Below are 13,034 nucleotides of genomic sequence, written 5' to 3' on the forward strand. Positions count from 1 at the left end.
AGATCCAATTAAATCCTGGTTAGTGCAGTTGAGCTATGAAAATGTTTTACATTCCTTGTCTTTTTTCAGAATTAGTAGGGCAAAAGAAATATTTAGGTACTATTACATTTTTAATCACTCATACAACCTGCCACTTAAGATTTTTTTCTGGACTAGAATAAATATGGTGGGAAGAGCATAATATTTGGTGCAGTGCTGACCTGTATTTGCCACAAAATATAATCTTGGTTAAGAATGTACAATGGGACCTCGGTATCCACAGGATCCATTCTGGATCCCCCCCCTCAATGGATACTGAAATCCATGGATGCTCAAGTTCCGTTGACCCCAATGGAGGTGTGTGCATGTTGCCACACCATCATTAGGAACAGCTGGACTTCTCCAAAACACCTGCAGTATTGCTGGTGGTATGTAAACATCCCTGAAGATAAGAAAAGTTGTACAGAGTAAAATATTTCCAATCGTATGTGAAACATCTGAGATACCTATCAATGCTGGTTTTTAAAATACTTTTATTAAACATATACACAACCACCATACTCATATCTAGAATACACATACACAAACAATAATAAAATTATAAACAATACTAAACAACACAAACAGGCAATACTTACTCTACTCACTTTCCACCCCCTAAGTGATGAATTTATTCTACAAGTTACTATATGTCCTTAAATGATAATATATTTATATTTCTACTTAATACAAACTGTTTAACTTCCAAAACCTAAAACTGACATAAATGGGACTTTTAAAAAGTAATAAGCAATTTGCATTCTTTCTTAAAATTATTCAATGATTTCTCCTTAATCAACATTGTCAGTTTGTCCATTTCAGCAAGTTCAATTGTCTTCCCCAGTCAATCTTCTTTTGTTGGAGTTGCAACATCTTTACACTTCTGGGCATAGACTATCTTTACTACAGTGATAATATATTGTAAAGTCCTTTCATATTTCTTCAGCTTGTTCAGTTAACATTCCCAACAGAAATGTTTCAGGTTTCAATTGTATTTTAATTTTAATAATATCCTCCAGAATTGAATGTATTTGCATCCAATACATCTGTGCTTCAGAACAAGTCCATTTCTAACATTTGTTTGAGCTATTTTAACTTTTTTGATAATCTTTCCTGTGTTGAATAACATTGATACATCATCTTATAAACTTTTTCTCTCAAGTTGTAACTCAATTTCCAATTCTTTGTCCACATCCTTTCTGATTGTCCTATTTGGATTGCTGAGCCAATATTTAAGCCCATTTCACCATACAATCTTTTACCTGTCCCCCTTTCATTTATCTCAAGAATTTACCTATTTTAGTAATCAAATGTTTAGCATCAGTACATAGTGGAGTTTCAAACTAAAATTTAATTGTTTCAAAGCTTTGGATTTTTAAAATCCATTTTAAATCTTTCAAATAGATATCTATGGGGCAAAATACACTGCTGAAATGATCCAGTTGGAGACCGCTTTAACTGCCCTGGCTCAATGCTAGGGAATTCTGGGAATTGTAGTTTTATGAGTCATTTAGCCTTCTGTGTCAGAGAGCCCTGGTGCACAATAAACTACAATTCCCAGGATTCCCTAGCACTGAGCCAGGTCAGATAAAGCAGCCTCAAACTGGATTATATCTGCAGTGTGTTTTGGAACTATAAGAGCCAGTTCAAAACATGACCCATAGACTCTAACTGCTCTCTAAATTTCAATCTACAGTGGACCCTTGTTATACACTGGGGTTTGGTTTCAAGATCCCCGTGGATAACAAAATCCGTGTATGCTCAAATCCCATTAAATATAATGACATAGCAAAATGGTGTCCCTTATAAAAAATGGACAATCAAGGTTTGATATTTGAAATTTATAAATTTTTTGAACATTTTCAAACCGTGGATGCTTGAATCCGTGTATAAAAAATCCATGTATAAGAAGGACTGACTGTATATTGACTATTTTGCCTATCATTCCTGTTTTGACAAAGATCCGGTAAAATTACTGCAATGCATTATATGTGAAAATAACCATATGGAGTGTTTGGAAGCTTCAACTTAATGCAGAGTCAAGGGAGCATAAAAATGAGATCATATTAAGCCAGTACTTGAAGAACTACACCGGCTACCAGTTTTACTTCATGGCAAAATTTAAACTGCCGGCATTGACCTTGAAAGTGCTAACTGGTTTAAGCTATGGGAAATGGAATGAATGTTAATATCTTCTATGAGGCTCTTCTGGATTGTTTTCAGCATTTTCAGTAAGGTTCATTAATCAAGAATCAACATTGTTAACTTTTTGACATCAAGTAAAGACTTTCCTGCTTACCAAAAATTTTGTGCCACCAGCAAAATAGTTTTTTTTTTTTTGGGTGGTGGTGGTGTTGCTTGTTGCTTCTCCACATTTAAAAATTTGCTCCATAACTCCACAATTTCATTATTGTACAGGCTGCCCTGGAAGTCTTTGTCAAGATATACTGTATACCATGTATAAGTCGACTTCCTGTGTAAATTAAAGTCAGGTTCTGGAGCCAAAATTATGGATTTTGATATGACCCATGGACAAGTCAATGGTAACATTTAGGTGTGTGCAACAAAGGTATAAAGGATGAAGCAAAGGAAAACAACACCAAAGAACTTACAAAATTCCAGCAGATAGAACTCTTTGTGTTCACCCTAACAACTTGATGGAAGTGGAGGGAACTACAGTAAATACTGGCTGTGTAATGTGCGGGGGAGGCAACCAGGAATGGGTAAAGGTAAGAAAACGTGCACATCAAAAAGGATGGAAAGACAGGAGTTTAAGGTACAGTACAGTAGAAGTTTGGTATCCACTGGGGTTTGGTTCCAGGACCCCTGTGGATACCAAAATCAGTGGGTGTTCAAGTCCCATTAAATACAGTGGATAGCAAAATGGTGTCCCTTATATAAAATGGCAAAATCAAGGCATGCCTTCTGTAATTTATATATATTTTTGAATATTTTCAAGTGCGGATGCTTGAATCTGTGGATAAAGAATCTATAGATAGGGAAGGTTAACTGTATTAACTGTTATAAAAAAAGGAACCATACTCTTCTCCAAGTAGAATGGTGAAAGGGGAGAGCTTAGGTAGTCCAGGGAAAACCAAAAAGAAATACCAACCCCCTCTATTCTCTTGGCACTCCTTTGAGGCAATGCATCGAAGAGCTGCCACTGCTGCCATTTTCCCACCCAGACTTTCAAAAAGGCCAGAAGTGACACTACAATAGAAATATTAGAGGGGGTTGGTGCTTCTTTTAGGTTATTTCAGGATGAACTGAGCGCTTGTCTTTCTCCACTCTACTCAGAGAAAAAGATAGTTCCTTTTTTTATTAGAGTTAAGGTACAGTACTTACCTTAACCAAGGATAAGTTAACCCAGTTTTTTGGGGTCAATTTTTTGACTAAAATTTCTAGACTTATATATTATATATAGTAAGTACTGTAAATGAACAAATGAATGAATACAATAAATACCTGACAGTGGAATCTGATGATCCAGTGATGATCACTCGCTCATCATACTGGAGGCAAAGGACTGACCCTGTGTGTCCAGTCAGAATCCTCTTGCATTCTAGTGTATTCTTGTCCCAGATCTAGGAAGGCAAAGGGGACTTCATCACCCTGGATCTTCATCATAAGGTGAATGGACTGTATTGCTAGACTGGCTTTTTTGTTTTCTACAACACAGCATTTTATTTCCTAAGGCGAGCAGAACTTCTTTAAGTGGCACACAATGCACTTTGTATTCCACAGGCACTTTGGAGCAATATAAACTATCCTTAATATCTCTGTTTTTAATATGAACATAGTGTTTACCCTTCTCATTAGGGAACAGGAAGACTTTAATTACTGAAGGACCAATAACATTGCTTGCAATGAACACAGTGCATGAAAATGAAGCAGATGATATAGATTTATTCTTCTTGTTCAGAAAAGAAGGAGGAAAACCAATGAATTTAGAAGTCAAACTTGATGCGGAAGGGAGTGGAGCAAAGAGAAGGACAGGTTGCTTACCTGTAACAGTATTTCTTCGAGTGGTCATCTGCGAATACATACAAATGGGCTTCACTGCTGTTCGGAAACTTCTGGAATCACTGGGCAAAGTTCACTTTGCAACATATAGAAACTTTTTGGCGGTAACTCCGCCCACCCGTTATAAGGCCCCTGCCTTCCCGCTCTTTCCCCAGTTCCGCAATTTTTCCGCCAAGCAGGCGATGGAAAGAGCCAATAAGAGCAGGACACTGAGGGGATGGACAGGTGGGATTTGTATGTATTCGCAGATGACCACTCGAAGAAATACTGTTACAGGTAAGCAACCTGTCCTTCTTCTTCGTGGTCTCTGCGAATCATACAAATGGGTTTAGACTGACAAGCTTAGGTAAGCGGCGGAGGGAGTGTCCTGAAACCAAAGCTATGGTAAACGAAGGGTATATTTATTGCCACAATAAACACCTTGAACCATAAAGAGAGTCAGTCTTTTTGTTCATGCACAAACTCAACATAGCAATAACATTGCAAAACCTGAGAAGGGGATCAAAGGTCATGCAAGACCAGTCCCATTGGAATTGTGCAAATCAACATTCAACAGAATGTAAAACAGTGGCATTATGTACATAAATGCTGAAAACACAAACCATCAGTAGTGCAATCAATGCAACCCTGAAACCAACAGAGCCCTCCCGAAAGCTGCGTCTCGGATGGCTCTGGTGTCCAGCCTATAGTGCTTTATAAAAGTCAATGGCTGGGACCAGACAGCAGCCTTACAGACATCCTCCAAGGGAATACCCGACAGGAATGCAGAGGATGCTGACACTGCTCTCGTGGAGTGGGACCGAACCCTGCCAGGGAGAGGTTTACCCAGCAATTCATAGCAGAGGTGGATGGTACCAGCCACCCATTTGGAGAACCTTTGCGCAGACACGGGCAACCCCTTCTTTGGTTCCGAGTAGCATTGGAAAAGTCTCTCGGACCGACTGGAGGCAGCAGTTCTGTCCAGGTAAAACGCCAGCGCTCTCCTGACATCAAGGGAGTGCAGGCTTCGCTCCGCATCCGAAGTCGGATTGGAAGCGAGAGTAGGCAACACAATGTCCTGGCACATGTGGAAAGCAGACACAACCTTAGGCAAAAAAGTAATGTCTGTCCGGAGGACCACCTTGTCCTTGTGAAACCTCAGGAAGGGCTGGTCCCTCCGCAAGGCACAGAGTTCGCCCGCACGGTGGGCAGAGGTGATGGCCACAAGAAAAGCGGTTTTCCAAGTCAGTAGTCTCAAGTCCGCTGTGGCCATCGGTTCAAAGGGCTTGGATTGGAGTGCGGCCAGCACCGCCTCCAAGCTCCAAGCCGGGGCCGGTACCGACACAGGAAGGTGCAGGTTGGCACATCCCTTCAGGAACCCCTTCACCAGGGGGTCCCTAAAGAATGAAGCCCTACTCTCAAATTGGTACCTGGAACAAATGGCAGAGAGGTAGCACTTGATGGATGTGAGGCACAACCCCTCATCCAACAGTGCCATCAAAAACTCCAGCACCACTGGAGTGGAAACTTGGGCAGGAGACAAGCCCTTTTGATCGAGAAAGAGGCTAAACCTCCTCCACTTCAGGGCATAGGACCGCTGGGTGGATGGCTTCTGTGCAGTCAGGATCACCGTCCTCACCGCGTCCGGCAGTGAGGCTAGGGCTGGATTCTCCAGGCCACAAGCGGCAGGCTCTCGATGTCCGGGTGCAGAATCCGGCCGTCCTGGATCGACAGCAGGTCGGGACAGAAGTTGAGGCGGAGGAAGCATCTCTTGGAGAGGTGGAGGAGGGATGCGAACCAGGGCTGTCTCGGCCACCACGGGGTGATCAGGATCGCATCCGAACGGTCCGTTGTCATCTTGGACACCACCTTGATGACGAGAGAGAAGGGAGGGAAGGCGTAGAGCAGCTCTCCCGAGCAAGGGTAGGCGAACGCGTCTCCGAGGGATCCGTCCATTCGCCTCCTGGAGCAGAACTGGGGACAGTGGCTGTTCCATACGGTCGCGAAGAGGTCGACTTGGGGGGTTCCCCACCGATCAAAAAGGTCACTGACCGTCTCCGGGTGGAGCCTCCACTCGTGGCACACCGAAGGGGATCTGCTTAGGCGGTCCACCAACTCGTTGTCCTCTCCTGGAAGGTGAATCGCCTGGAGGAGCACCTGTCTCTGGATGCACCAGTCCCAAATGCGAAGAGTAATCTCGAGCAGAGTCTTGGATCTGGTGCCTCCCTGCTTGTTGATGTAATACATCATGGTGGTGTTGTCTGTCCTCAGGAGGACCACCTTGCCTGCGACAGCGAATTCGAATGCCCTCAAAGCCTTTTCGACTGCGAGCATCTCCAAGGCATTGATGTGGAAATGCTTGTCCCGGGTCGACCACCTGTCCTTGACAACCAGGTCGAGCAGGTGGGCGCCCCAGCCTTCCAGGGAAGCATCGGTTGTCAAAGTCAACTGAGGCTGAGGTTGATGGAAGGGCATCCCGATGCAGACATTGCGGCTGTCCAGCCACCATCTCAGTGAAGCGGCCACCGGTCTCGGTACCGTGAGCCACTTGGACGGAGGGTCCTCCATCAGAGAGAAGACTGAGAGGGACCAGGACTGCAGTGGTCGGAGGCGAAGCCTTGCCCACGGTGTCACGAACGTCGTTGACGCCATGTGGCCTAGAGCCACTTGAATGTCTCTGGCTCTCACCCTTCTGTGAGAGATGCAAGGCCTCAGCGATGCCACCAACGCCTGGAAATGGTCCGGAGGGAGAAAGGCGGAGCATCTTTCGGAGTCGAGGATGGCTCCGATGAACTTGGCCTGTCTGGTCGGAGTGAAGTGGGACTTCTCTTCGTTGACGACCAGTCCGAGGGAGTCCAAAAGGTGCAAGGCGAATGAGACTGCCTCTTGGAGCTCGTGCTGTGAGTCGGCGGCAAACAACCAGTCGTCCAGGTACGGGAAGACTCTGTAGCCCATCTGATGAAGGTATGCCACCACCGGTGCCATGCACTTCGTGAAGACCCTCAGAGCCGTGGCAAGGCCAAAGGGGAGCACGTTGTAGTGGTACGCGGTGGAGCCGATGGCGAAGGCGAGGAATCTCCGGTGGGACTCCCGAATTCCGATGTGGAAGTTGGCATCCTTCAAGTCGACCTTCGCGAACCACAGGCCCTGGTGGAGAAGCGGCAGAATAGAAGCCAAGGTTACCATCCGGAACCGGCGGTATTCAAGGAAAAAGTTCAGCTCCCTCAAGTCCAAGATGGGTCTGATGCCCCCATCCACCTTTGGTACCGTGAAGTACCTGGAGAAAAAGGCCCAGGAGCATTGCTCGGGTGGTAAAGGGGAGATTGCCCCCTTGTCCAGCAAAGTGCGCACTTCGTCGAGAAGGGTGTCCGAGGGGTGAGTGGAATGAAGGCTCCGGTTGGGGGGAGCTCTTGGAACTCGAGGGCATAACCCCTACGGACGATGTTGAGGACCCATGAGTCCGTAGTAATGGAGGCCCAGGTGGTGACAAAGGGCCTTAAAATGTCCAAAAAGAAAAAAGAAGGAGAGACGAAGCGCGCTGCAACCCTTCAGGCTCTCTTCTTCCCCTGGTCGGTGTCCTGCCGGCGGGACTTTCGGTACCGGGAAGGAAAGTTGCGATGGCCAGAGGAGGAGGAGGACTGAGAGGGGTACCGGCGTCTCTGGGAGCCCTGCTGCTGAGGTTGCCGGTCTTGTTGGAAGGTCCCCTGTGACTGACCTTGCGGCTGCCACGGGCGCTGCCTCTTTCTGAAGGGCGAGATGGGAGCCGATGACATCACGTGCTTCTTCGCCGCCGCCTTCATTCTGAACTTGCGGTTCAGGCGCTCGTCGGTCTTGGCGTGGAAGAGGCCGCTACCATCCAGGGGCATGTCCTCTATGGCTGACTTGACGTTGGCATTGAGGTCTGAACCCCTCAGCCATGCATGCCGGCGCAGAGCCAACGAAGCCGACATCGCCCGTCCCGCACAGTCAGCCACGTTTCTGGAGGCGGTGATGAGCCAGCTGCCGATCGAATGGGCCTCATCACGGATCTCTACCAGGCGTCGCTGGGTTTCGTCTGGGACGTCCGGGACGAGTGGCGAGATCCCCTCCATGAGGGTCTGAATGTACGCCCCCATGCAGGCGTTATAGTTGATGGTCTTGACTGCGAGGGCCGCCGCCGAGTAGGCCTTCTTGGCCAGACCATCAACCTTCTTTGCTTCCCGGTCGACTGGGGAAGTTGCCTGTTTGGGGACGAAGCCCTGCTGAGCCCCCTCTACGATCGCCGAGTTCTGCTTGGGGTGTTCGGCCAGCCAAGAGCAACTCGACGGGGAGATCCGGTAGAGGGACTCGATCTTCCTGGACGATCTGACGAGGGAACCTGGCGCATCCCACAACCTCCGGACAATGGACTCAAGGGAGGGCAGCAGCGGGATGGAGGGAGGCGTGGGCACCTGGCCATGCACCCGACGTTCTACAGGATCCCGAGCCTCCTACTCGGGGTAGGAGAGCTCAATGTCCAGGGCCCTTGCCATCTTAATGATGTGCTCGTTAAAGAAGCGCACATCATCCGTCGGGGAGGAAGGCTCCAGGTGGTGCATCCGCTGCGGAGACACCTGGACGGAGGTGTCGTCGTCGTCCGAGGGCTCCCCCGATGGCAGCAAGGGCTCCCCCTCGGAGTCGGTGTCCGAGGTAAGCGGGATGTCCGGGACCCTGACTCGAGTTGTCGGGAAGCGGCGTGGTGCAGAGGCTGAGGCCATCGCATGGGAAGGAGCAGGCTGGTCATCATGGGGGGCCACCAGGCGCAGGTTGAGCCGGGTGAACTCCCTGAAGGCAGTCTCCCTCGGCACTGACATGTAGTATCTCCCGGATTCGGGGTCAAAAAACATGTCAGTGTCCCTCTCCATCGGTTCGTCGACCTCCGAATGGATAGAAGGCGGAGGTAACAGTCTCCGAGGGAGCTCAGCTGCTTCCGCATCGGCGCGGGCAAAGTCGACCGTCAAGGGCAGCGGTGTGTCCAGGAGAGCGGCCGCATGCGAGGCGGAGGAGCCATCAGGGCACGAAGAGGCTGGTGTTGGAGCCTTCTTCGTCGGGGAGCGTTGCTTGTGGGAAGCGCTCCTTTCCCTTGGAGGAGACCTCCGACCCGGTGTGGTCCTTGGAGGGCTTGGACCTCTTTGGTGCGGAGCCTTCAGTTGCCTCCTTGTGGTGCCTCTTCTTAGACGACTGTGGCGTCTCGGCCCGATCCTCGGGGGGGAAGAAAGGGTTGTCCGGCAGGTGCAGCAGGATGACAGCTCCTGTGGATTGAGGCTTAGATGTCTTCACCTTTTCCACCGGTGCAGCCTTTCCCGAAGAGGATGCCTCCGTCTCGGGCAGCTTGGAGGCGTGTCGAGATGCCTTCGACGACGCCTTGGAGGACGGAGTCGGGACCGACGAGAACTCCGCCTCCGCGCGAGCCCTCCGGGGACGGCTTCCTCCCGGATTTTGCCCTGGGCTTGGTACCCTCAGTCCCCGACTGCTTGTGGGGGCGCTTGGAGGGCTTGTCGGTGGCACTGGGTTTATGTGAACCACAGGCCACATCGGTGGTGGTGGACGATCCTGCCATCGGCGGGGCAGACACCATGCTGGACACACTCGCCTGGGAAGATGAGGCAGGCGGCGGGGCCGAAGGAGCAGATGATGGACGGGGGCCTCCCTCCTGAACCTTGCCCAGAGCAATGGCCGAGGTCAGCCGGGACTCACGGTTCTTGTGAGCCTGGGATGAGAGGGACTTGCAGAGCGGGCAAGCCTTCGTATCATGGTCCTTGCCCAAGCAGAGGAGGCAGGAGGAGTGTGGGTCCTGGATGGGCACCTTGCCCCCGCAGACATCATACTTCTTAAATGGAGCAGGCATTTTCCGAAGTCGACAAGTTGAAAGAGAAAGTCCAGAAACGAGGTCAACAGTCCGAGAGTTCGAAGTTACCAGGGGCGGGAGACAAAGAATGGTCAAGAGACGGTCCGAGGTCAAAAGTGAAAGTGATTCCGATTGCAAGCTAAAGCAAGTGAAGTTCCCTGAAGCAGCTAGCGCGGTGGAAAAAAGGAACTGGGGAAAGAGCGGGAAGGCAGGGGCCTTATAACGGGTGGGCGGAGTTACCGCCAAAAAGTTTCTATATGTTGCAAAGTGAACTTTGCCCAGTGATTCCAGAAGTTTCCGAACAGCACTGCGCAGGCGCAGTGAAACCCATTTGTATGATTCGCAGAGACCACGAAGAAGAAGTGAAAGATTAACCCCATTTCTCTCAGGTTTTTTTTGCTATATTTCTCTGCCTAAACGAAGTTACACCTGCATTTTTTCTAGAAATTGACTTTTTATCCTATTTTATATGCACTGAAGAACTCCCACCTTGATAGTATTGTCTCGGAGGCCACTCACTATCTTCTGATCATCATACTGTAAACAATAAACTCCTTTGCTTGTTTCACTTCGACAGTGGATTCGTTGTAAGCTATGCCTTCCACATCTCCAGTTTGATTCTATTGTCTGAGGGAGGGAAAAAAAGTAAAGTGTGGCAGAAACATCATAGAAATTTTTAAACAATTCAGTATGCTAGATTCCTGAGACAACAGAGGCAATTCTAATGCTGAAATCATTTACCAATATATATTCCTAGGGCATGCTATATAGGAAATGGGACAAGCTGCTCCTTCCCCACTTTCCCAGGCTCAATTTCAAACCTTTCCAAGAGGATGTGAGCCACTACCAAGAAGACAGAAACACCAACCATCTACAATACAGTTCATTGATAGCATTGGCAGGCTTATTCAAGAGTTTCTTGGTCAGAGAAAGGCAAAGGCAAACCTGCTCTGAACAAATCTTGTCAAGAAAAACCTGAGACAGGTTCACCTTGGGGTTGCCATAACTTGGAAACAACTTGAAACATCATCATCATCATCATCAATAGCGACCAACTGTCAGGAGAGATGTTTCATCTGAGTCTCTCTCACTTCCTTGACTACAGTATATGGCAGAATGCTTGCTAACTCTTGTCTACTTCAACCTACACTTCTGTTGACTGTATTCCTGGTTGTCCATTAGAGAATATTTTCTCCTCTTTCCCAACCATTTTGTTGTTCAGCACATGTTCCACTGGGCCCTAATCCACCAGCTTCTAGAAAGACAGGACACAATCTCAGTTCTTACCATGAAAGTGCATTCCTCTTCAGTAAAAGGGATGGAGAGACAATGTATGGTTAGATCAGAGTGTAAAAAAATTATTTTGACTACAGCCAGTATTCATACTGGCAGGGCAATTCTAGGACTTATGTTACCTCAAAGAACTTTTCCAAGCTCTGGAATAGATGAACAGGTTGCCTACCTGTAACTGTGGTTCTTCAAGTGGTCATTTGTGAACTCACACAAACAGGTTATCTGGACCTGCACAATACATCTTTTAGAACCTTCTAGAACAGTAAAATTAGTGTTTTGGTGGTAGCCAAACACTCCATGCTCCTGACCCATGCACTTCCTGCCTAAATCCCCAGTTCCACAAATACCAAAGCAGCAGCTAAGGAGTTAAGGAAGGCAAGATGAGGGAAGGATGGGCAGGGTTGTGTGAGTTCACAGATGACAACTCAAAGAACCACAGTTACAGGCAAACAACCTGTTTTTCTTCTTTGTGGTCTCTGTGACTCGCATAAATGGGAGACTAGCAAACTAGTAACCATAGGAGGAAGTAGTAACATGCAACACAGGTCTCCCAAATGCCATCTTCATCTGGGACCTTGTTTCCAGTGTATAGTGTAAGATAAAGGTTGATGACTGGGGCCAGGTGGCAGCTCTGTAGATGTCCAACCACCATCACTATAGAGAAAGATGTATTCTCTGCAGAACTGTCAGCCTCTTGTGTAGAGAGCTGATGAGAGGATGGAAGAATGACAGGGACCACACTTATAGAAGTCTCATTCATAATCTCACAAAGGGTGTTACCGACATCATTGAGGCCATGAACCTCAGGTGGACCTGAATGTCTCTGCCACGTACTCTTCGATTGTGAAAATATCAAAAGGTGGCTTTCTGAAGGCAATATGTCTGTCAGGAAAAAAAGTGGCCTGAGCAAGGGAGTCTAGTAAGGCCCCTATAAACTGTACATATAGTGATGGTTCTCAGTGGAATTTTTCAAGGTTCTCAATAAGGCCTAAAAATTTCAAAAGCTGCTGTGTTAAATGATATTCATGAGAAGATGCTGATGAGTGTAAGCAGCCAAAAGCCAATTGTTTATATAAGGAAACAGAATGACACCTTCTTGATGAAGTCAAGCAGCCACCACCATCATGAACTTGGTGAACACCCACAGGGCAGTGCAAAGATCATATAGCAAGATGCAGAAGCAGTAAGCTTGTCTTCCCACAGTGAAGCATAGGAAGTGCCTGTGGGACAGTCTGATCATGATGTGGAAATAAGCATCTTTCAGGTCCAGAATAGCAAACTATAATAGAGATGGTAAAATGGAGTTTATCTCAACCAATAGGACCTGGGCCTAACTGAAGACTGCTGCTGAGAGTGAAAGCTGAATTTGGTAGCTGTGCAGCACATTTTGTATGTATGCCCCAATTTACTATGAGTCTCAGCATTGAAGAGACCACCATTACTAAAAGGGAGATCCTCAATTATTGCTCTGGCTTGATGTGAGAGTCTAGATCAGTGATGGCGAACCTATGGCACGCATGCCAGAGGTGGCACTCAGAGCCCTCTCTGTGGGCACATGTGCCATCGCCCCAGCACAGAGTTTGCCAGAGTTTGTTACCAGAAAGACAGAGGGACATGGCACTTTGCAATAAATAAGTGGGTTTTGGGTTGCAGTTTGGGCACTCGGCCCGTAAAAGGTTCACCATCACTGGTGTAGACTATCTGAACCAAGCATAATGCTGGAGCTCAATAATTCCTTTCTGCTGCAATTAGCAGCAGGCTGAGATTTGGTAATCTGCTGCCCAGTTAACCTATGGCCTCTTGCCTTCAGGATGGCAGTTACTTTAGGTTCTCCTCTGAGAGTATGACTAAAGAT

At 47.7% G+C, this 13,034-nt stretch overlaps 1 protein-coding gene across 8 annotated transcripts in view; it reads right to left on the minus strand.

Annotated features, from left to right (window-relative positions):
* Positions 1-13,034, minus strand: part of BTRC (beta-transducin repeat containing E3 ubiquitin protein ligase) — a 207,599-nt gene that overhangs the window by 45,637 nt on the left and 148,928 nt on the right. For all 8 annotated transcript variants that reach the window (XR_016280034.1, XM_089509705.1, XM_089509702.1 and 5 more), the window contains 2 exons: positions 10,376-10,513; positions 3,484-3,602 (listed from right to left, as the gene is read on the minus strand). Coding sequence is in view for 7 of the 8 variants with exons in the window: in XM_089509705.1 (XP_089365831.1) it covers positions 3,484-3,602; positions 10,376-10,513 (257 nt within the window). In the remaining variant the exon portion in view is untranslated. The remainder of the gene's footprint in view (positions 1-3,483; positions 3,603-10,375; positions 10,514-13,034) is intronic.

The sequence above is a fragment of the Sceloporus occidentalis genome, unplaced genomic scaffold (genome assembly GCF_023333645.1).
Source record: "Sceloporus occidentalis isolate IW3139 unplaced genomic scaffold, rSceOcc1.0.p SCAF_2, whole genome shotgun sequence".
In the NCBI taxonomy this organism is placed as follows: Eukaryota; Metazoa; Chordata; class Lepidosauria; order Squamata; family Phrynosomatidae; genus Sceloporus; species Sceloporus occidentalis.